Source organism: Ovis canadensis, chromosome 4 (assembly GCF_042477335.2).
Source record: "Ovis canadensis isolate MfBH-ARS-UI-01 breed Bighorn chromosome 4, ARS-UI_OviCan_v2, whole genome shotgun sequence".
NCBI lineage: Eukaryota > Metazoa > Chordata > Mammalia > Artiodactyla > Bovidae > Ovis > Ovis canadensis.
Genome location: NC_091248.1, coordinates 41979294 through 42002652, shown reverse-complemented (window position 1 = coordinate 42002652; position 23359 = coordinate 41979294). Strand labels below are relative to the sequence as shown.

Here is a 23359-nt window from a genome sequence, read left to right as displayed (position 1 = left end):
CCAGTCTGCTGATCTGGGCTTTCAAGTACATTATTTGTTAATTGCATGATTGTTTGCTAATATGCTGTGTGCCCACATGCTTGGTGCATCTGACTCTTTGGGACAGCATGGACTGTAGCCTGCCAGTCTCCTCTGTCCACAGGATTTCCTAGGCAACTTCCAGGGGGTCTTCTCGACCCAGGAAGGGACTGAACTCAGGGAGTGAACCTGCGTCCTGTATTGGCAGGCAGATTCTTCACCACTGAGCCTCCAGGAAAGCCGTTGATTATTTGCTAAAGAGACACTTATTTAGCTGACTGAACTGGAATAGACCCACTCATTTTTGTCAACCATACAGTCTCTGGACTTCCCTTATAGCTCAGCTGCTAAAGAATCTCCCTGCAATGTGGGAGACCTAGGGTTGATCCCTGGGTTGGGAAGATTACTTGGAGAAGGGAAAGGCTACCCACTCCAGTATTCTGGCCTGGAGAATTCCATGGACTGTACAGTCCATGGGGTCACAAAGAGTCACAGTCTTTAATAGTTCATCTTGGGTCTGACACACATCAGTTAGTGCTGCTGTATAAGTTGAACTTCATGGTTTCAAATAACACAAGACCAAAAGAATGTGATGTACCAGGAACTGGAAAAAAAAAAAAAAAAAGAAAGACTCATCAGAAACAGATAACAAACTTCTAAACTTTTAAGACCAGCATGAATGATATTACATCCCATTTACTTCTGTACTTTGCTGCTTTTATAAACAGTGTTCCTTCAGGTAAAAGATTGAAGGAACACCACAGCCTAACAGTACACTGAAGCTGTGATTAGGCACCGCTTATTTGGAGTGGTTGAGGCTAGGCTTCAGGATATAACAAAGACTGGAAAGTGACAAAATGACAGCAATGCCTCAGCTTACAAAAGCACAGAGAGACTGCCAAGCTAGAAGACATCTGCAAGAGATGCAAAGGTGAGACAGGAGCGCTCTCACGAATAAATATCCGTTCAGGCTAATCTACTACAAAGAAGTCGCCTTGATGGATTACTTCGCCGGCTTCATATCGGAGTGTGCAGACTCTAATAGAGTGATCTGGCTTCCAACCTGCATTACCAAAAACAATGATATAACTCTAAAATTTACCAAAGAATATGAAGCTTTCTGCCACATAACATGGGTGCTACTGGCAAAATATGAATAATAGGCTTTCACTCAAGAAAGAACCATAGAAATAAATCTAGCTGAAATTCTTTCACGTCTGAGTTTCTAGGTAAAGGATACGCTTACTCAAAAGCAGAACTCTAAATATGCAGGGTATTTGATAATTCTATTACCAACATATAATAAAACTTGTGAAACTAAATCTGTATACACTTCTCTGGCGTATTCATTCACAATATCGAGACTGCTTAATGACCCATCAACATTATCTGTGTTGATGTAAAGAAAATGACCATTTAATTCCCCTGTAAGAGAAGATACATAGTTCATCTCCAAAAGAGAAAAAAATCAATAAAGAAAAGAATTTATTCTTAGAAGCAAACACATTGAATGAATGAATGACTTTGCATCTTTCAAAGTCAGTTATTTTTGCCCCTCTGAAGAGAAAAAAGATCAGACAGAACTAACACTCGTTATCAAGTAGAGTCAAGTGTACTTGACTTTGACATCTTTATTTCCACTGAAATATTTTACAGGTTCACTTTAAAGTAAATTGGCTTTGAATAGAATTTTCTTGACCATATTTTTGGGTATTAAAATCAATTAATTCAAAAGTAGTCACAAGAGACTGTCTTTATCAGTATTCACTATTTTAAGAATAGTGAATTTAACATGGTTTCAATGTTATTAGTTTCCTCATGACATAACTATGGTCAAAATATTATCCACTTACATGTTTCCCAAATTGGTGAGAACTAGAGTTCCTTCATTGCTCTTATAGAGAAGGGCAAAGGAACCAAATAATAATAGGTAGGAACCAAATAGTAATATGTCAACTGTTCAGACTATAAGAATAGGGACCATGTTTGTCTAGTGAAATTCCATAATTCTAGTCCCTCGAACACATCTGGAACATAATATAGATGCAGGAAAAAGTGCTTTTGATCAATAAATGCTAAGGTAATATAAAATAACACATAGAAGATATTTTTCTTTTAAAAAAGTTTAGACTCAAATATAGACTGGTACTAGATCTTAAGCAACAATGGACATTTATAGCAGCTAAATCACCAACTGCTGGTTGTTACATATTTTACAAATTTGACAAAGGGAGCCTTTTCTGACCTGATATCATTTTTACTTTTAACTTTTAAAAGCCTCAATAAGCCAGAATTTTCTAAATAAAAAATAATATAAGAATCTATAGAAATGAATCTAAATACCAATAAAAAGAAGTGACTCTTTCTGGTAATCTTTTAAAACTTTTAAGAGACAGTTAATCTTTTAAAACTATTCCATTTCTGTGAGGCAAAATTGGCATATATGTGAGTTCAGAGAATTGCTTACAGTAAGAAATAACAACTATGTAGCCCCTAACTATTTGTGAAGAGCTTCTCAGAAAATTAATTCAATAAATGATACCTACTGGTAACAAGAATAGTTCCGTGTGTACAAAAAAAAACCAAAACACCCTACAGTAATGGCACACACATCAGGCAGCTGCTCAGCCCGTCAGCACAGACTGAGTCCCCACTGTGTGCCCAGCCCAGGGTCAGGTTATATGTTACTGGTGTCCATGACGGTTCATCAATCATGGTGTTTGTGCTACAGAGTTAACATTTTTCTACAACTACCCAAATGAATACTGGCCTCTTTACATGATTTATTTAAGTAAGTAAAAGAGTGTGGCCAATTCAGGATTACCTCACATTTATTTAGCAGCCCAGTTTCTTGCAGCCGTGACCAGATGCTCTGTATTCGTCCAGCATGCTCAGGGTGGGTGGTGGAATTGCCACAAATGCACTGGTGTTTCAGCATCAAAGGATCATAGGCAATTCCTTTAGGACAAAGAAAACACAACACAAGATGAGTAACGGCACAAGATACATGACAATAAGATCACTCAAAAAAGGCATTCTTTTCCAAATAAATTTAGAAATAATAGAGAAATAATACAAATAGAGAAATAATACATATCCACAAATTTCCTGGAAGCACATAAGAACTATTTAGTTCTATGGGTCTGGATATATATGCAAAAAATAGTCAACTCATGAATTAGTCAGTATCAGACCCTAGGCTTACTAAGTAAATCTGTAAAGTAAAAAAGGCGATGATATTTGAGAAACTGCAGGGTAAAAAAAAAAAAAACAAACTGCAATTTTACCAGTATCTTAAATCACTATGGAGCATTTTTAGATAGATAATTCATTTCAGCAGAGGTTTCAATTTTATCAGTGAATCCACAAAATGAGCTCTTTAAAGTGTGACTTTATTTCACGAGTAAGTCTCGCCATAGTTTAGGTCATGTTACATCTGTAACAAACTGAAAGTTTCCAACTACTTGCCTATTCATATGCTTATTAATTCCATCAAAGTTGTGCAGAAAGAGTTTCTTTTCTGCTTACTGTGTTTCTCTCACAATTTATGTCAATCTGTAAGTAATACAGATATACAGTTTTTAATGATGCTAAAGCTGAAACTCCAGTACTTTGGCCACCTCATGCCAAGAGTTGACTTATTGGAAAAGACTCTGATGCTGGGAGGGATTAGGGGCAGGAGGAGAAGGGAACAACAGAGGATGAGACGGCTGGATGGCATCACTGACTCGATGGACATGAGTTTGAGTGAACTCCAGGAGTTGGTGATAGACAGGAAGGCCTGGTGTGCTGCAATTCATGGGGTTGCAAAGAGTTGGACACGACTGAGAGACTGAACTGAACTGATAGTTTTATAATATTGTGGAACATTTGAAATGTTTCTTTAAAAAAATAAGTCAGTAGCAATATCTTTAGTAGAAATCACACAGACACAACAAATTCTGTGTTTATCATGAGTTAACACATTTCATGTTTCAGAGTCTTTGATGTGAAAGATTTCATACACATTTGATGAAATGAACTGTTAGGCATATACAAAGTAGGGCTCTTTAAAGCAACAAATTAGATGATAATTATTATTAAAAAATTTCCATCCTTAACCCAATTCCTTGGGGGGAAAATATGTTATTTACAAAATTGCCTGATGTAAGAAATTATTTAATCAATGAAATATTCCAATAAATTACCATCAAAATACATTCTCTAGGGGCATAGAATGCAGAAGAGTCCATTATAATAACTTTCTAAATATCTATTCAAGAACAGATAAGTACAAGCAATTAGTGTTATAAAGTAGGTTCAATTAATGCATTTTACTCTCCCTTACATTATTGTGTTAGAGGGATGTTATTCAAGAGGGGAAAATATGTGTCCCTGAGTGTATTAAAATCATGCAGAATGACGTGTATTTTGAAACCATGTGGCAAAAATTATGTCTAAGAAAAAACTACTTTGCTGGTCCAAATAACATCCACTTCTTCCTATTAATTGAAATATAGCTGACATATACAATATTATGTTAATTCCAGGTGTACTACATAGTGATTTGACATTTTCATATACTGCAAAATGATCACCACAATAAGTCTAGTAAATATCTGTGCCCATACAAAGCTATTACAATTTTTTTTGTTTGACCAAACCACACGGCATGCGGGACCCTAGTTCTCCAACCAGGGATCAAACCTGTGCCCTGCAGAGGGCAAGCATAGTCCTAACCACTGGACCGCCAAGGAAGTCTCTATTGCAATTCTTTTACTATATCCCTTGTACCTTATTATTATGTCGCCATGGTTTATTTATTTTATAACTGGAGGTCTGTATCTCTTAATCCCCTTCACTGATTTGGCCCAGCTCTCCAACCCCCTTCCCTCTGGCAACTACACAATTGAGTATGCTGTCACTTAGTTTTGTTTTGTTTCTTAGATTCCAGATCTGGCTACACAGACTTTAGTTTATACAGTATTTATCTTTGTCTGACTCATGATGCCCTCTAGATGTGTAATACTGATTCTCAAGACACAAATGGCTTCAGAATCCCTCCACAAGCCCCCAACTCTCACATTTTCATCTTCAGGGCCGATCTCTTGAACATTCATCTAAATCGCCCATCTAAAATCTTCATTTGGCTGTCTCCTAGTTTTCATAAAATAGGAATATCATATTTGAGCTCATAATCTTAAGCTTCACATACCGTTTCTCATTTCAGTGAAAGATATCACCACCACTGCTCATGTAAGAAATCTTGCTGTCCTCTTGACACTCCCTCTCCAATAAACCAATAAGTAATGTCTATTTTCCCCTGGAAGATGCATACTCACTCTCTTATCTCCAATGCTGAAACCATACAATCCAGGGTACTATTATCTTTAATCTGAACTCGAGATAGCCCTGTAATGGCTATCTGACTTTCATTCTACTCTATTTGCCACTTACGAGAGTCGCTACCTTTGCTTCAGTCCTTTGGTGACTTCAAAGATGAGGTTAAATTTCTCAAGGCAGCACAGACACGCCTGTCTCCACCTCTCCAGCTTCATCTCATACTTCCCTGCCTTGATCTTTATTTCTCCCACAAAGGTTTACTTTACCTTCTAGTTTTCAAAAGACTCAAAATCACACGTGCCTTGGGATCTTCATACATGCTCTTCCATCAATGCCAAAAATTCTGCTTTCTGGCCCCCTTAACTCAGCTAATACCTACTCATTCTTCAACATTGTTTCAATGTCACTTCCTCAGTAAAGCATTCCTCAGTTCAGTTCAGTCACTCAGTCATGTCGGACTCTTTGCAACCCCATGAATCACAGCACGCCAGCCCTCCCTGTCCACCACCAACTCCTGGAGCCTACCCAAACTCACGTCCATCGAGTTGGTGATGCCATCCAGCCATCTCATCCTCTGTCGTCCCCTTCTCCTCCTGCCCTCAATCCCTCCCAGCATCAGGGTCTTTTCCAATGAGTCAACTCTTTGCATGACTTCTGATCTCTAAATTACATCTCCAACTATATGTTCTCATAGCATCTTCTTTGTTACATTTAGTACAATTCTATAATTGGTGTATAATCTTGTTAATTGGATATTTTCTTTACTATCTGTACAACACAGACTAGAGTTATATTGTTTACCTCTGAACTCTTAGTGTCTATAAATATGTTGGGAAAACAGTAGATTCTCAAGTATAATTTTAATAAATGAGTGAAAAACATGAATAAATGAATTGATGGAATAACTAGGTCAGATATCTCCATCCATTATAAAAACCTTTCTTGATGAACCTACTTGGTGGACCTCATTGGACTTCTTAAGTTTTTATAGACTAATTTCTTTGTACTACATGCCTCATCTTCCTCCTGGTGAAAATGAAGTGAAAGTGTTAGCCGCTCAGTTGTGTCCTATTCTCTGTGACCCCATGGACTGTAGCCCGCCATGCTCCTCTGTCCATGGAATTCTCCAGGCAAGAATACTGGAGTGGGTTGCCATTCCCTTCTCTAGGGGATCTTCTCCACCCAGGGATCAAACCTGGGCCTCCTGCATTGCAGGCAAATTCTTTACCATCTGATCCAGAAGGACATCTTATCTTCCTACCGGTAGGTGCCTCTAACACAAGCATTTATTATACTCATTATATTTATACATGGAATTTTACACAAAAAAGAGATGAATAAATACATTTAAATAAAGCCAAAAGAGAGAAAAGAGGAAGACAGGGAAAAAAAAAAAAGTAAGCAGGCATAAAAAGCAACATTCACAATATGATACATTAGACAAGTCTGCACAACTCAGATATATCAAGTATTTATGAGTTGCTATTACATAACAGGAACTGTTGGACATATTTTCTACCAGTTTTGTACTGCCTAGAAGATATATTAATAACATGGAAACATAAAATACAGCATTTCCCTCATTTTGAAAACATATTCTTTAAGAATAGAGATTCTAATCATTTGGTTGCTTATTTTTTTCACTATTTCATCTCTTGACATATCTGACTTCATCTCCATAGTAATCATTTCTCTTACAGCAACAATGTCTCCATCAGCCACTGCCAAAATATATATATATATATATATATATATATATATATATATATATATATATATGAAACAGGTTATGGTAGCTGAAAATTATTGCCAAGTATCTGGAGATTATAATACAAAGTCCAGGAGCTCTTGGAAAGACATTCAAATTTAAGAAAAAATAAATAAAAGTCTGGAACCCAAAACCTCCACCTACTCATCTTAGTGACGTAGCAATGAAGTGTTAACAGGTAGACTGCAAGGTGAGACTTAACCTCATCTTTCATCTCCATTTCTTTCATCTTTTTTTCCCCTTTTTTCCCCTCAGAAACAGAAACTTGTAGGGTGAGAAACAAGTCTGCTCTTCTCTTTGGGATTCACATAGAAATCCACTTTTCTTTGACCCTTTAGCCTGTCTAAAGACAGAGATCAACCTGTCTCTTAATCAATGGGACAAGAGTTAAAGCTAGGTTTTGAGAAAATAAATAAAATACACAAAGGAGTCTTAACATAAACCTTTACCTGAATTTTAAACCCTAGTTGTTTATTTTCTGCTAAAAAAAAAAATCTCTTAAATTTTTTTGATTTTTTTTGTAAGCTTGGACTTTGTGCTTTCTATGGCTTTCCGTTTTATTAAATAAGGTAAGTATGTAAAGTACACAGTGTAGCATCTTTGCCTTTCCTTAATCATTGCATATAGTTTCTTTAGTTATAGAAAGCATTCATTTCTTTAGGTTTATGCTCAGTCTAAATGACTGTGGGGCTGAGTCCACATTGGTCTATTAGGAAAGCTGAGTTCAGAATCCTTCAACCTAAAACTCCTGATCACAGCTTCTTAAAATTCAACTTCATATTGCTTTTCTGATTAATGCCTGAGGTTCCACACCTTCCCAAGGATTTGCTCAATGACACATACTAAACATCTTGCAGGGCCAAAGGATTGAACCAAGAGCTAAAGCACAGTAAATACACACACACACACACACACACACACACACACACATAATAACTTTCCTAAAGGATGCAGGTTCAGTAAACAGTCACTGAATGCTCTCAATGATCTAGGTATCAGAAACTTTAATTTATTACATTTAACTTATGACCTAGCAGTAAAGGTAAGGCATTCACAAAGACAGTTATATGACATGTATGTTTAAAACTCTGTATGGTAGGTAAGGAAATTAAAAAAAAAATGGGGCTGAGAAGTCAAAGATGACCTCTTAAGAATTTTAAAAAAACCAAAACTTTAAAAAATGGATTGCAATTCGTAGGATTACTAAAATGGAGAGAAGGAGTTACTTTGAAGCAGGAGTCATTTCTAATAACCTCTAAATCACGTCCAGAACAGCTATTATACTTTCCATCTATAAGAGAAATCTATCCATAAGGTTTATAGTTCTAATCTATTTATAAGGTTTATCTTGTCTAATTTTTCCCTATAACTATACTCTTTATATTATAACACCTGAATTATTTGTTATAATATCTTTTAACAGGAACACTGAAAGTGCCAGATACTACCTTTTTAATTATGTGTAAAACTTGATTTGTTCAGCAAGCAAATGAAGTATACAAAAATAATTGCTTAAAACTTGCTAAATTGTACCTCTGAGTACACAAGGAGCATTTCTAGACTTAGAGATTTGTTTGTTTATGTAAATCATTTCATCAGCAGCTAAGAAAAGGAAGGGGGTGGAAGAAATTTCACCCTAGGGCTTCTAACTACACTATATGAAAGCCTATTAGAACCTGGGAATTAAATTAGGTGTTGCCATTCACTATATAACAGAGAAGAAGGTTCAGGTGGTATGCAAGTTGGCAAAAGTGTAGTCAAACACAATTCACTACGTATTTGCTGGTAAATATCTGGAAAGATGTTTCTATAGTCAAGCTTTCAAGAATGAGTGAACACAAGGGAAACCATTAAAAAAAAAAAAAACCCTACAGACTAGCAGAAAATATTTACAAACCATACAACCAACAAGAGAATAATTTCCAAAATATACATACAGCTCAATAACAACAAAAACAATAAAAAATGGGCTGAACCCCTAAACAGACATTTCTATAAAGGAGACATCCAGGTGGCCAAAAGGCATGTGAAAAGATTCTCAACACCACTAACTAATAAAAGATGCAAACCAAAACTACAGAGAGGTATTACCTTCTATCAGTCAGAATGGCCATCATCAAAACCCTACAAACAATAGATCCTGGAGAGGGTGGAGAGAAAAGCGAATCTTACTATACTATTAACGAGGATGTAAATTGTTGCAACTACTATGAAAAACAGTATGGAGGTTCCTTAAAAAATCAAAAAGAGTCACCATAGGATCCAGAAATTCCAGTCCTAGGCATGTATCTGGATAAAACTTTACTTTGAAAAGATACATGCACCCCAAATGGAAAAGGAAATGGCAACCCACTCCAGTATTCTTACTCGGGGAAATCCCCTGGACAGAGGAGCCTGGTGCACTACAGTCCATGGGGTTTCAAAGAGTTGGGCACAACTGAGTGACTGAGCATGCATGCACTCCAATGTTCATAGCCATGCTATTTACAATCGCCAAGACACAGAAGCAATCTAAATGTTCATCAAGAGACAAATGGATAAAGAAGATGTACTGTATATAGAGACTTCCCAGGTGGCACAGTGGTAAAGAATCGACCTACCTATGCAGGAAATGCAAGAGATGCAGGTTCAATCCCTGGGTCAGGAAGATCCCCTGGAGTAGGAAATGGCAACCAACTCCAGAATTCTTGCCTGGAAAATTCCATGGACAGAGAAGCCTGGCAGGCTGCCAGCCCATGGACTGCAAAGAGTCAGGGACACAACAGAGCACACACACAGAGACAGTGTATATACACACCATGGAATTATTGCCCAGCCATAAAAGAGAGGAAGGAAATAATGCCGTTTGCAGCAACATGGATGAACTGAGAGACTGCCATACCAACTGAAGTCAGACAAGGACAAATATCATATGTGTCACTTATACGTGGACTCTGAAAAGTGATACAAATGAACTTATTTACAAAACAGACATAGTCACAGCAATAGAAAACAAACTTATCATTACCAAAGGGGAAAGATAGGAGGAGGGATAAATTAGGAGTCTGGGATTATCGGATACAAATTACTATCTTTAAAACAGATGAAGTCCTACTGTACAGTAGAGAAAACTAAAATTCCATTTCTTACAATAAACTCTAACAAACAAGTCAGAAAACATATAACTGAGTCACTTGGCTCTACACCATAAACTAACATAATACTGTAAATCAACTATACTTCAAAAAACTCTTTCTTAAAGTTTGAGTGAGCAGGAAAAAAACAAAAACAAAAAACTGGGCCTGTGAGAATATGCTACAGAAATACAAAGGAAACATAATTCCTACTACTTAGCTCAGTGAACTTGATTCACTATAGGAAGCAAAATAAGATTTTAGAAATTTGGGGGAATCCTCAAATGTCAGAAGACATTGGTCCTATAAAATAGGAGCCAAAAATAAAAAAATAAATAAATAAAATAGGAGCCAAGAGCTGAAAGGAGAGACCAAGGTAAATTAACGAGTAAAAAGATGCATAAAGTAAATGAGGATGGCAAGAGAAATAAAAACAGTGGCAAAATTAAAGTCTACTTTGGAGGCAACAAAAGAAGAATTCAAATTTCATAAAAAACCAGATCAATGCCATTAAATAAAAATTTAGATATGTTCAGGAACTATGGAGATCAAAGAACAGACAGTGACTGTTCTAAAGGAGGGGATCAGATTAATAGAATAATTGGAATAACTGAAAAATTTATCCATAATCGAAAGAGACATGTACATGAGTATGTAACTGCAAATGCTCATAAGAATGATTTTATTTTAGATTTATTTTGGATTAGTAGGATGAAGAAAATATACCGTGAGGCACCAGAAAAGAATGAACAGGCTGCCCACAGAGGAACATATACTAAGGTGGTCCAGACTTCTCTTCATTGCTAAACTTAGACCTCTCCTTTTAAATATTAAATGCTTGAGCATTTAACCACATTTCCAGATTTTTCAGACAAAAAAATGTGTCCCAGTAAATCTGTGTCCAAGTATATGTGAAGGTTGTAGCATGACTTTCTCAGGTATGAAAAAGCCAAGCAATTTTTTTCTTCAAAAAAGATATATACATATATGCATAACTAACATATATTAATATATATTTTTAAAATGTTATTATATAAGAAATAATTTATAATACAACATATATGTGACCAAGTTGATTTAGTCTCCTAAATAAAAAAAGATAGCTATCTTATCATCTTCAGTGAGAATTAGATAGGCAAACATTGGGGTAACTTTTCAGGAGAAATTTCAAGCACATATATGAGGACAGTAACTTTTATCTACCCAAATGAAATTAATCTCTGCATTCCAATACAGGTGGTAACATTAGTTACTCTGAGATGTCTTAAAACACACGCACACACAAACACACATGTATTTACAGATGTACACACACATGCAGACATGAACACAAACATTTAATTTTCCTTCACTGTCAGAGAGCGGCACACAGAAGAGGAAAAATACTGGAAATAAACGCATATTTTACTTATGGTTTTCTCTGGTGATAGAGTAACAGGTGATTCTCCCCTTACAGTTTTCTAGACTTACGAAATTGCTTCCAACGAACATTTTTTAATCAAAAAATATAAATGTCACCTCCAAATTTCATCTAACATACAAATAATCTTTTTTTGTATAGCTGCATGGAATTCATGTGCCTTTACTCTCGTTTCACTTGCATATTCATTTATTATACAGTAAGCATATACACCGAGCACCCTCCTTGGGCTAGTCAGGTACCGCAGTACTAGGGTCAGAGAGAAGAGGAAACAAAATCTCTTCCCGCACGGACAGCCCATTTTAACACAATCCCCCAAATAAATCAATTACAACCTTTGAGGGAAAAAAAATCCAGTTATGAGGGACCATCATTGATTTAATTTGGATTTAGCTGGCCAAACAAGGCTTCCTGAAGGAAGTAAGCTGTAAACTAAAACCTGAAGGATTAACAAGAGTTTGCCTAACTTGGGAACATAGCTTCATTAAAAGCAGAAACACACAAACAAAAAGACAGAGCAAAGGCCACTTCTGCTATTCTCACACTTAAACATTCAAACGCATTTCACTTTCCGTTGTGATGCGCCACCCTCTAAATGTCCATTTAAAAATTCTTTTAACTATTTGTAATGGCTTTCACAAACACTGCTTTAGTTGGAGCACTACAATTCTACTTCTCATTAGACACTGACTGAAAAAAACTGATGGCATAAAGAAAGAATTTTCACAGATTATGTAAAGGAACCTAGTGCTGGGAGAAAGAAGAGCTTAAATGGTACTGGGTGATGGCGAAGATAAAAGTCAACCAAATGTATCTGCTATTAAATTCAGTATCATCAAATTCCACTTGGCATAAACTAGCAAAGTGGCACAGTTGGCAAAGAATCCACCTGCCAGTGCAGGAGGCAAAACAGATATAATTTCGATCCCTGGGTCAGGAAGATCCCCTGGAGAGGGAATGAATGGCAACCCATTCTGGTAGTCTTGCCTGGAGAATCCCATGGACAGAGGAGCCCAGTGGGCTGCAGTTCATGCGTCGCAAAGAGTCAGACACAACCGGGCATGCGTACACACACACACAGAGCACAATTGTATCATCTACCCTCAAAATCCTGTTGGGAGCTGTGGCCAAGCCTCATTTCTCTCAGAAACAGCTGAGCAGAAAGGAAGACTATGGCAGAGAAAATGACAGGCATTGCCCTTTCCTTAGCCATCAGAATTCATACAAACACCATGCCTTGGCCTTAGACAGAATGAAAAAAGTACTCCTTAAATTCAGTATGTAATAAACATTGAATATTATTACTTATGGGGCTTCCAAGGTGGCGCTAGTGGTATAGAACCTGCCTGCCAACACAGGAGACATGAGACACATGGGTTCGATCCCTGGGTCAGGAAGATCCCCTGGAAGAGGGCATGGCAACCCACTCCAGATCTAGCCTGCAGAATCCCCACGACAGTGGAGCCTGGTGGACTACAGTCCATGGGGTCGCAGAGTCGAACACGACCGAAGTGACTGAGCATGCATGCATTATTACTTATATTCCAAAATGACAAAATGCATTTGAATATGTGGTCACCTAGCTCTAAGACACACATTATTCCTTGGCACTACAGAAGCTAAGTGACCTCCCTGGCCATCCAGAAATATCCTCAGCCAGCTCTCCAGAGGGCCAGCAGGGAGGGGTGCCTTCTTAGTCTGTTTCTTGGTCCATTCAAGTTCTCACAGGAAGCAGACTAGAGACTTCATCTTTCAACAACTGTCTGAGTTTAGACATTTCCCCCTTGGACCACTGCTTTGTTCTTTAGAAATATTAGGGTGGTGTGACTATCCCTTTGGCTGTTGAGGATTACATGGAAGGTAAAGGTTTGAATGATGTGCCTTAAAAACTGTGTGAGTTTAGTACAGAATAACTTCATAGTTGTTTCAAAATGTATAGCCATTACAGAAGGAATTTAAGCAAACTGCTTAACTTTATAACCTACTCTCTCTCCCTTACTTTCTAGTGGAACAACCACTGAGTAAAGATTTATAACTTTCTTTGGGAAACAAAAGCTAAATATTCTCAAAGAACATGTTACTTCAAAGTGACTTAAATGTTACATTTTATTTTTATTTTTTGATGTATCTACAACAAATCAATATTAAAAAGCCAAAAGAAAGGCTCTTAAAACATAAGAAAAATTGTTTTCAAACATATCACAAGTGAAAGCCTTAAGAGTTCTCCTCTAAAGTGAGATCATTAGAAATATAAAGATGAATTTTGAGATCATGTGGACTGTAAGAGTATGCATGTTACAGGGGAAATTTAAGTTTGGATTAAAGCCAGAATAATATTTGGAAGAGCAGAGTGAAGATAGTGCATTTCATTTCCTTTGGATTTGGAAAAGCACTAAATGAAAGTCACTAATCAAATATATATTTTTAGTCCCAGTGACAGTGGAGGAGCTATTAACAGACACATAAATTACATAGTTTGCACATTTTTAAAAGAATATTTAGTATTTTTATCTTAAGAATTTAAGTGTCAGGATGCAACATTCTTAAAGTAAATAAGACAATAAGGTGTTTTCCTACTGAAGTATGTAACTTTGGAATCATTTAGTCAATCCTTACAGAGCAATAATTGCAAAGTAAATTTCACTTTCAGTATTTTCAAATTTGACCTGGTAAATTCATAAGTGTTTATGATTTACATGTACACATTATGTATACTACTACTACTACTACTACTACTACTACTACTAAGTCGCTTCAGTCGTGTCCGACTCTGTGTGACCCCATAGACGGCAGCCCACCAGGCTCCCCCATCCTGGGATTCTCCAGGCAAGAACACTGGAGTGGGTTGCCATTTCCTTCTCCAGCTTTCCTTTAAAATTGGAGTAAGTTACAGTTCAGTACACACAGGCAAAGTCGTATCCGACTCTTTGTGACCCCATGGACTGTAGCCCATGGAATTCTCTAGGCAAGAATACTGGGGTAGGTTGCCATTGCCTTCTCCACATTATGTATATATACTACAAATTAATATTTGTCAATTCAACTAAGATTTATTGAAAAATTACTAAGTATAAAATTCTGTATTTTTAAAAATGCAAGTTTACATAACCTCTCATTTAGGCCAGAAATGTGCCTCATCAGGTAGCTAAACAGTAAGGAATCCAACTGCCAGTCCCAGAGATGCAGGAGATGTGGGTTTGATCCCTGTGTCTGCAAGATCCCCTGGAGCAGGGCATGGCAACCCACTCCAGTATTTTGCCTGCAGAATCCCACAGACAGAGGAGCCTGGCGGGCTACTGTCCTTGAAGTCACAAAGACTGGGACACTACTGAGCATGCCTGCACACACACGTGTCTCATCACATACATTAAACATGAAAATAAACTCACCTTGATTCCCCTATTTGTGCTTGGAATATAACTTCTGATAAACACTAGGGTGTTGACATTATGGCAAAGAAGCTAAACATGTGAAATGACCCAGTTTCCAGTTTGAAGGATTTGGTTATGTTTATGTCATGCTTGCATTATTTGGTTTGCAATCCACTCTTTCACCTGATTTTTTTTCCCTAATTTTTGTCTGTGCTGCATGGCATGTGAGATATTAGTTCCCTAACCAGAAACTGAATCAATCCCCCCGGGAGTGGAGGCACAGTGTCTTAACCACTGGACTGCTAGGGAAGTCCCTGGCCTGATCCCTTTAAGACCTACAAACCCTGTTCATTTGCAAAAACATGTTTTTCTCAAACTGGTAGGATCATTCTAATATTCAGAGAAATTGTTTCATTCATATGGAGGGAACATACAAAAGTAGAGGAAACCACAACATGTCAGGGAAGGGTCACCTCTCTTAACCAAGGAAAGAAATTATCAGTAGGGTTACAATAGTGGACAGCCATGCACATGGAAACAGCATCACAAAACTTGATAATCAAGCTTGCTTTTAAAGTAAGGAAATGATTTGGAGTGAATGTAACTGGCATTCGAATAGGATGTCTGTGTCTCTGAAAGCTTATGGCTGAATACAAAACACTCTCAGTAAAAAGAACTGAGAAATAACGAATTCTTAAAGGCTACTGCTCTGACTACCTACAAAAAGTATTTCTTTACATCATGTATCTGACTATGAGCAAAAATTCTCTTAAGACCAGGGATTGAACGAGGCATGACTGATCCAAGCAGCTTCCGCTGACCCTGGCTACAGTCCTGGGTTGCCTGGGATACCAGGACAGGTCTGTTTGTCCAAGAAATAGAAGGATCAGAAACAGTGGCTAATGTGGTGAGAAAAATATATCCAGATATATCCAGTCTATAGCTCCTAGTATGGAATGCTGGCTTGTGGTGTAACACATTATAAAATGTAGCTTCTAAGCATACTTATCAAAGATGTCTGTCAAAGTTAAATAACCTGGTTGTTCCGTTCATTGACTTTTAAATAAAAGATGATATCAAGGCTTGGGAATGTGATTTCAGAAAAAGCATTTTAACTTTTCCAAGTACAAAGGGTTGCCTGAGGTCACAGAAGCCACAAAAACAAACCCTGAATCCTAAAAATTGAATCAAAAATAAATCAGATAACCTGTGAGAGACTCTAGCAGAAGGTACATGTGAATTCTCCCCTTGAGGCATCCATGTTATGAGCCCTTAGGGCTAGAAGATCTTTCATTTCATGGGCCACAGTTGAGAGCATAGAACAAGAATGGGGCTCAGCAGACATAAAGGAATATTTATCCACATGCATATTTAGGGTACAGCTCCTTTGTGAGAGAATAGTGCCCTTTTCTGCGTGTGTTCCAGACTTGACCTTCCTTTGGCCTTGGAATTATCTGGTTTGTTTTCTTCTGTAGCCAGGTTCTGAAATATCAAACACAGCTGTAGGCAAAGGAAGAGGGTGGTCAGATAGCCCACCCATCGGTGCCATAATAAATGGAATTGGAACTGATGTATGTAGAATTAAACAAGGTTTGCCTTGGCACCACCGTCTCCTATGAGTCATTTGTATGAAAAGCCAGAACAAAACAGTGAAACAAACACAACAGCAAGAAAAGCAAACTGGAAGGGGGCACTCTTTCGAGTTGAATGAAGTCAGCATCGTAAATTTCCTAGGGGCCACAACCACTAGAAGGAAGAGATGGTAAAGAATGTTGAAGGGATTTTGGGTTCCAAAAGGGACCCATGCACCTGTTGATGTGTTTTCCAGGCCCCTGAATGATAACAATTTATGAGGCTATTAATACTAAGCCCAAGATTTATCCGATGTGCTGCTTTGTCTTGTGGCCAAAACAACCTCATAAAATGTGGGTTGCATTGGGTTAAAACGGAGCGTTCTGCCCTTGGAGTTATTCTGAGCATTTAAATCGCTTAATCCTGCAAGAACAGTGCATTCAGCCTGCCTATTAGGGAGAGTCTTTTGGGATTCTCACCAGTTGCAGAGCCCGGCCGGAGGGGGCGGTCCATTGCTGGGTGAGGTAACGTGGAGGCTGCGGGGGAGGAGTGGGTCTTGGAGAGCAGCCGCTCTTTCTCTAATCCCTCCATGCCCACAGCAGCCAGCTGAGCCTGGCGCACGGAGACTGCACGTGTGTGCTGGGGCTCCAGGAAGGACTGCTGCCAAGAAAAGAGCAGAGAGAGAGAAACATGAGGCCAGCACGCAGGGAGACACTGAGAGCGACATGTCAACAAATTAAGTTCATCAGGTCAGAGACATAATAAACGGTGTGAAGGAAAAAAAATAGAGAAAGGGAGAAAAAAAAAACACGATCTAGTCAATAAATCCATTCAACAGATGTTTTCACACTGACGGCCAGGGCCTGCCTGCCTGGCTGAGAAGGAGGTGATGGCAGGAGGCCTGTCAGTTTGAACTGATTGAAAGAAACAGACCTTTAACCTCAAGAGGAACATCGACGTAGACTCATTTCCTACCTTGATACCAATGTTTTGAATACAGCCCTGGAACTGTTACAATGGCAAAGTGGTAGAACTAGTCAACTGTTTTCAAACCACCACCAAGACTCAATTTTGAAAACCCTATCCTGAATTCACTTCAAGTAATATTGTCAGTGAGATTTACACGAGCCTAAATGTTGCCAATTAAATGCCTAGATTTGACCACTTTCAGTCTTCAGACTGGCTTCCCCAGTGGCGCAGAAGGTAAAGAATCTGCCCTCAAGGCAGAAGACCGGAGTTCCATCACAGGGTTGGGAAGATCTCCTGGAGAACGGAATGGGGACCCACTCCAGTTTTCTCGCCTAGGAAATCCCATGGACAGGGGATCCTGGTGAGCTGCATTCCATGGGGTCACAAAGAGTTGGAGATGACCTGACCGAGCGACTAACACACACACGTACACAGTCTTTGTATAATCGTATAGAATAATGACTTTTTCATACGCTGATGATATAATCCCAATACTATAAAAAAAACTGTTTCCTTAAACAATATTAAATACAATCTCAGTATGTAACAATATTGTCATACTTCATATGTCTCAACTTATCAAAGAGCCAGAATTGGAAGCTCCTGAAAGATTCATCTGACCTATTCCTCTGTCTCCAAAAGAGAGACAATCTCTAAAACAGAGACAGGCACTATCTCTGTTTAACTTAACTAAATTAAACTACAGTTTAACTATCAATATTACACCCTAAATAGGTCCTCTCGCTGCATCAGGGAATTCATAACCTTTGTATTGATTTTTATGTTTCCTGCCTTTTCTATATTCCAAATAAACATGAAAAGCAGCTCAACAGTGATACAAAAGATGTTCACCTCTCATGCCATGGATAAGGAAACTAATGCTCCAAAAGGTTAACAAAGCCTTCTAAACACATGACCAATTTCTAGCATTTTAAAAATCTACGGGCTCTTCTGCTTCTTCAAACATGTACGGTTTCAAGACAGGAAGCAAACATCACCTCTCCTCAGTCAAGCTCCAGCCTAACCTTATTGTTAGGACGGTTGCTCCTCATAGTACAAGGCACATCCTTTGAATCCAGAGTATTCACATAATGAGAATGCTAACAAGTCTAACTACAGTACAACTGTATTCAATGCATGTTACATGGCTTTATGTCATTGTGATTTTCTCTGTATGAGTTAATGCTGTAGATACATGTGAGTTATGAATATATAATTTAGTTATAGACCATAGACAGATTTCCCAATTTGGAAAAAAGAATCATTAAGAACTAACTTTAAAATAAGTTCTAAGTAATGATGTGTATATGGTGCTATTTCTGTTTTGCTCTGAAAAATAACTGAAGCATCAATCAGCTGGAAGGAATCTGTCACATCATCAAGCCCTGGGCGTTTGCTTTGATGTCTAGAATGATTTGGCCAAGATCTAGTCCCAGTTAACAATAGTCATAACACTTCTACAAGCATCTAAATCTCTTGCTTTCTTGAGTATCTCCATGTGCAATTCCCTAAGGAAACAGCAGTTAGGGTTGGCACAGTCTCTCCTCTCATGGAACTTATGGAGGAAATGCAAATGTGCAATTCGGACTTTGGGAGTTTTCTGTGGGAAAATGAGCTCTTCCGCATAGGATCTAAAGTGCCTGGGTAAATATACACCTAGATGTTTGTAACGTCCATCCCTTCTATTACTGTACAATTCAAACTAATGCAAAAGGCGCTTGATTAACTATCCTAATTCAAAAAGCAAGCCATCCTATTCTTTCCTGCAAGAACTCTCTTCCTAAAGCTCTACTAATAAGCAAAAAGGTGACAGGAAGTCTCAGAAGGTAAAGCAAAGTTTGAAGAGCCTCCGCAGGCTGTCATCTGGGTTCTCGCTGCATGTATGTGTTCACTCACTTCAGTCCTATCTGACTCTTTACAACCCCACAGACCATAGCCCGCAGGCTCCTCTGACCATGGGATTCCCCAGGCAAGAATACTGGAGTAAGTTGCCATGTCCTCCTCTAGGGGAACTTTCTGACCCAGGGGTCGAACCCGTGTCTCTTATGCCTCCGCCCCCTGGGAAGCCCAGGTTCTCCCTGACCTGAGGCCAATCTGAATTTCAATGTTAGCTCTTCTATTCCTTCTTCAAGTTCTAGGTCAAATTCCTGTCTTCCATAAAACAATACCGTCCCCAGGGTTGTATTCTTTCATGGGCTCTTTCCTCTATAAAAAAAAATACTGAACATTACCTTTTATGCTAAGATGAGCATACACTGGAATCATTATTATAATATCTATTTTGTCTTCTGATTAAAAACTAACATTTAAAATATTTTGTGGGCCCCTTAGAGTATCATGGGTTCTGGGCACAGTGTCTGCTGTGTCTAACGGACATATTGGCCCCGATCATCTGTGCTTCCAGTCTTTTCTGGGTCACCTGCTCTAGGTGTATCCATGAGGCTTCACATTCAGCAACCATTCACATCCTCTAAAGTCCATGTCAAATCTTAGAGCAAACCTTTTAAACTCACGTGTTATACACACTTTTCCTCTTCACTCTATTTCTCTATTTCCCTGCCATCATCTTTTATGTATTAGGGTTACTGCACGCAGTAACTAGTTATTGAGCTCATACCCTGAGCCAGATGCGTTGCTGGTGTGTTGAGCCTTTTTAATGTTTATCGTCTAGTGAGGAGACAGATACTAAATGTTTCTAAGTATAACGTAATTATAAATATGAACGCTATATGGGAAAAAAAGAGTACCATGAAAATTTTAAAGAAGAATATGATTTAGAGGTTGAGGGAACTTTAAGTAAGTCACATTTAATTTGAGACGTAAAGGATAAACTGAATTGGCCAGATGAATGGGGCCAAGGATCTAGATGTGTTTTGCGGGGGAGGGGGAAAAGAAATCAACCAGAGATTGGATCGAATCCATCTGTGAACTTATTTTCTGCTCCATTTTATGTCTTCTCTTATATTTCTTATATTTAGAAGGCTAAATATGTATTTGTGCATTAAAAATAGTAACACAAACTTGGCAGTTAGAGGCGGCCGTACTATTTTTTCAATAACATAACCATGTTTTAGATCACTGGAGTTACTAAATATTTTATCTCTTAAAGAATAGCTCAATACTCTAAGAGTTCATGTAAATACCACCACCTTTTTTGTTTCTTTCTTCATAAAGCATATTCACTGCTTTACTTGGACTTCACAGGAACCTTTGAGATAATGGAATAATAATTTGATAACTCATAACCATGATACAAATGTTACATCTCAGTATAGAACTTCACAACCAGGCAAGCAAAATCCTAGTTATCCAACCTCTACTATTAGGAAAACGGCAACGTAAGTAAGAAACAAACTTGTTCAATAGTATTCATCACATATAAGAGTTCATCCAATATCTATTACGCATGCAGATGGGAAACAGATTCCATGATGGGGTGAATAGTCAGGAAAGTGAATTAAACATGGCTCATCTTATAGGCTGACATCCCAAATTCAAGTACTTTATCTATGATTAATATATCATAAGGATGTGAGCTTCATCCACTGACTCATGTATTTCCACGTATATGCTGCTACTGCTACTGCTAAGTCGCTTCAGTCGTGTCTGACTCTGTGCGACCCCATAGATGGTAGCCACCAGGCTCCCCCGTCCCCGGGATTCTCCAGGCAAAAACACTGGAATGGGTTGCCATCTCCTTCTCCAATGCATAAAAGTGAAAGTGAAGTTGCTCAGTCATGTCAGATTCTTAGCGACCCCATGGACTGCAGCCCACCAGGCTCCTCCGTCCATGGGATTTTCCAGGCAAGAGTACTGGAGTGCCTTCTCCTAAATTATTCCTGCTGCTGCTAAGTCGCTTCAGTCGTGTCCGACTCTGTGCAACCTCATAGACGGCAGCCCATCAGGCTCCACCATCCCTGGGATTCTCCAGGCAAGAACACTGGAGTGGGTTGCCATTTCCTTCTCCAATACTATACATATATAGTAGGTGTTAATAAATATATGTTGAATAAACACGTGAATAGAAAGGAGATACATAGCTATCCTTAAAATCTCACCATAAGGATAAACAAGAAAGCATATTATAAGCAATCATAATATAAAAAGCCAAAGAGTGGTTAATGGAAACATAAGAAAATAGAGAACAGACAAAAGAATTATCAAGGTACAATTCTCTGAAGTTACTCAGCAATGGAGCCAAGAGCTGTGGGAAGGGACTGATTTGAGAATTATTTTTTTTCTCTGTACTTTCATATGGTTTCCAAACGTTATGCCTATCACCTATATTAAAACTTCAATTAAGAAAAATGGCAAATGTTAATCTAAAATAAATAGCTGAGCCATTCAAACACTTCATTAGGACAGATTCATAATCACTGGTTCTAAGAGCAGACCTGGGTCAAGTATTTTTGAACCGTCTGTCAAAAAAGGACTATAAAACAGAAACATTTATTCATTTTCAAAACAGTGGACTACAATTATATGCCCTTACAAATAAAGTATAGCTTTTAATGTACAGGACGAATTTTGACAATCCAGTAAGGTACAGATTACTACGGTACATATTAGTGACCAAAGCATCACAAAACAGTAGGCGCTTTGATTTCAGATGCTTCTGGGTGTTACTTCTCACCCAGAGAAAACTTCCCTTCTCCATGAGACCGAAAACTGAGATAGCATTTTCATAGCTAAAATTGAAGTGTTTCATTAAACATTTTTTAATGAGAGATAATTTTGTTCATGGTTATTTTCCATACTTCCAAGTAAGGACAAAAATCCATGTTTTTCTCTTGCATCATCAGAAAAATAAAATGTCTAACAGCTTAAAACAGAGTGCCACTAAAAATTCCATTGATAGTAAAATCAATCTTTCATCTACTGAATGCCTCTGGAAAATGTGTCATGCTCAATGAGTGAATAATAAATACGCTCTCATCCCCCTAGAAAGCATTCTTCTTTAAAATATTTTTAAATACACGTATTATTTTCAGACTGTTTCTTATGCATACACAGACTTTTGTTCTTTCAGATGATTTAATTATGAGCTTTTGTTTTGATTGGTTACTTTGCCAAACTGTTATTCAGGGACACTCTCTCAGGCTACCGAGATGTGTAATACAATCTTTTCTCTCTGAAGTACGTAAGGCCACTTTACGTGAGCATCACCTGTCTCCCATCACTGATAAAGGCTTCCAATTTCACAGAAGAGTTATTATGTGCCTGTTTTATAAATTCTTCACTGAAACAGCAAGACATCAATGTCATTAGGGCCTAGGCCTTTGTAAGCTGTAGTAAATAAACACGGCGATCTATTTGCAAAGAGGGTACCTGTAGAGAAGCCTGTATGGCAAGCACGCTGTTCTTGCTTAGAGTTGAGTCTCTGGGAGTGGCTTGCTAATGGAGATTATGAGGTGATAGAGCCCTGGGTTGAGGAGATTCAAGGTTCTAATTTTTGGTAACAGCAGTGATTTTTAAATTGTGTTTGTGTTTGGTTTATTTTGCTTTCTTGCTGCCACCGCTCAGGGACCTATTTTATGGCTTCTGGGTTTTCACTTTGTTCTGGATGGTTACATTTGCTTCCAGACATACTGCTCTTTGTTTGCTATAATCAATATCATCATGCCATTTTAGAAAAGCAAATACAAAAATCATATATTACAGTGTTTAATCTTTGAAATGATCAAAATTATTTGAGTTGGTTTAATAAAAGATATGACCTAAAAACAAAAGAAAAAGATTATGGGAAAATAATTTTTAAAAATATTAAAATTCTGTTTCTAAAGACTTTTCTTTAAAGCCTATATGT

At 37.9% G+C, this 23359-nt stretch overlaps 1 protein-coding gene across 17 annotated transcripts in view; it reads right to left on the bottom strand.

Moving 5' to 3' along the window:
• Window positions 1–23359, bottom strand: part of HDAC9 (histone deacetylase 9) — a 1067281-nt gene that overhangs the window by 287154 nt on the left and 756768 nt on the right. For all 17 annotated transcript variants that reach the window (XR_011256609.1, XM_069587611.1, XM_069587612.1 and 14 more), the window contains 2 exons: window positions 17064–17244; window positions 2843–2976 (listed from right to left, as the gene is read on the bottom strand). Coding sequence is in view for 16 of the 17 variants with exons in the window: in XM_069587611.1 (XP_069443712.1) it covers window positions 2843–2976; window positions 17064–17244 (315 nt within the window). In the remaining variant the exon portion in view is untranslated. The remainder of the gene's footprint in view (window positions 1–2842; window positions 2977–17063; window positions 17245–23359) is intronic.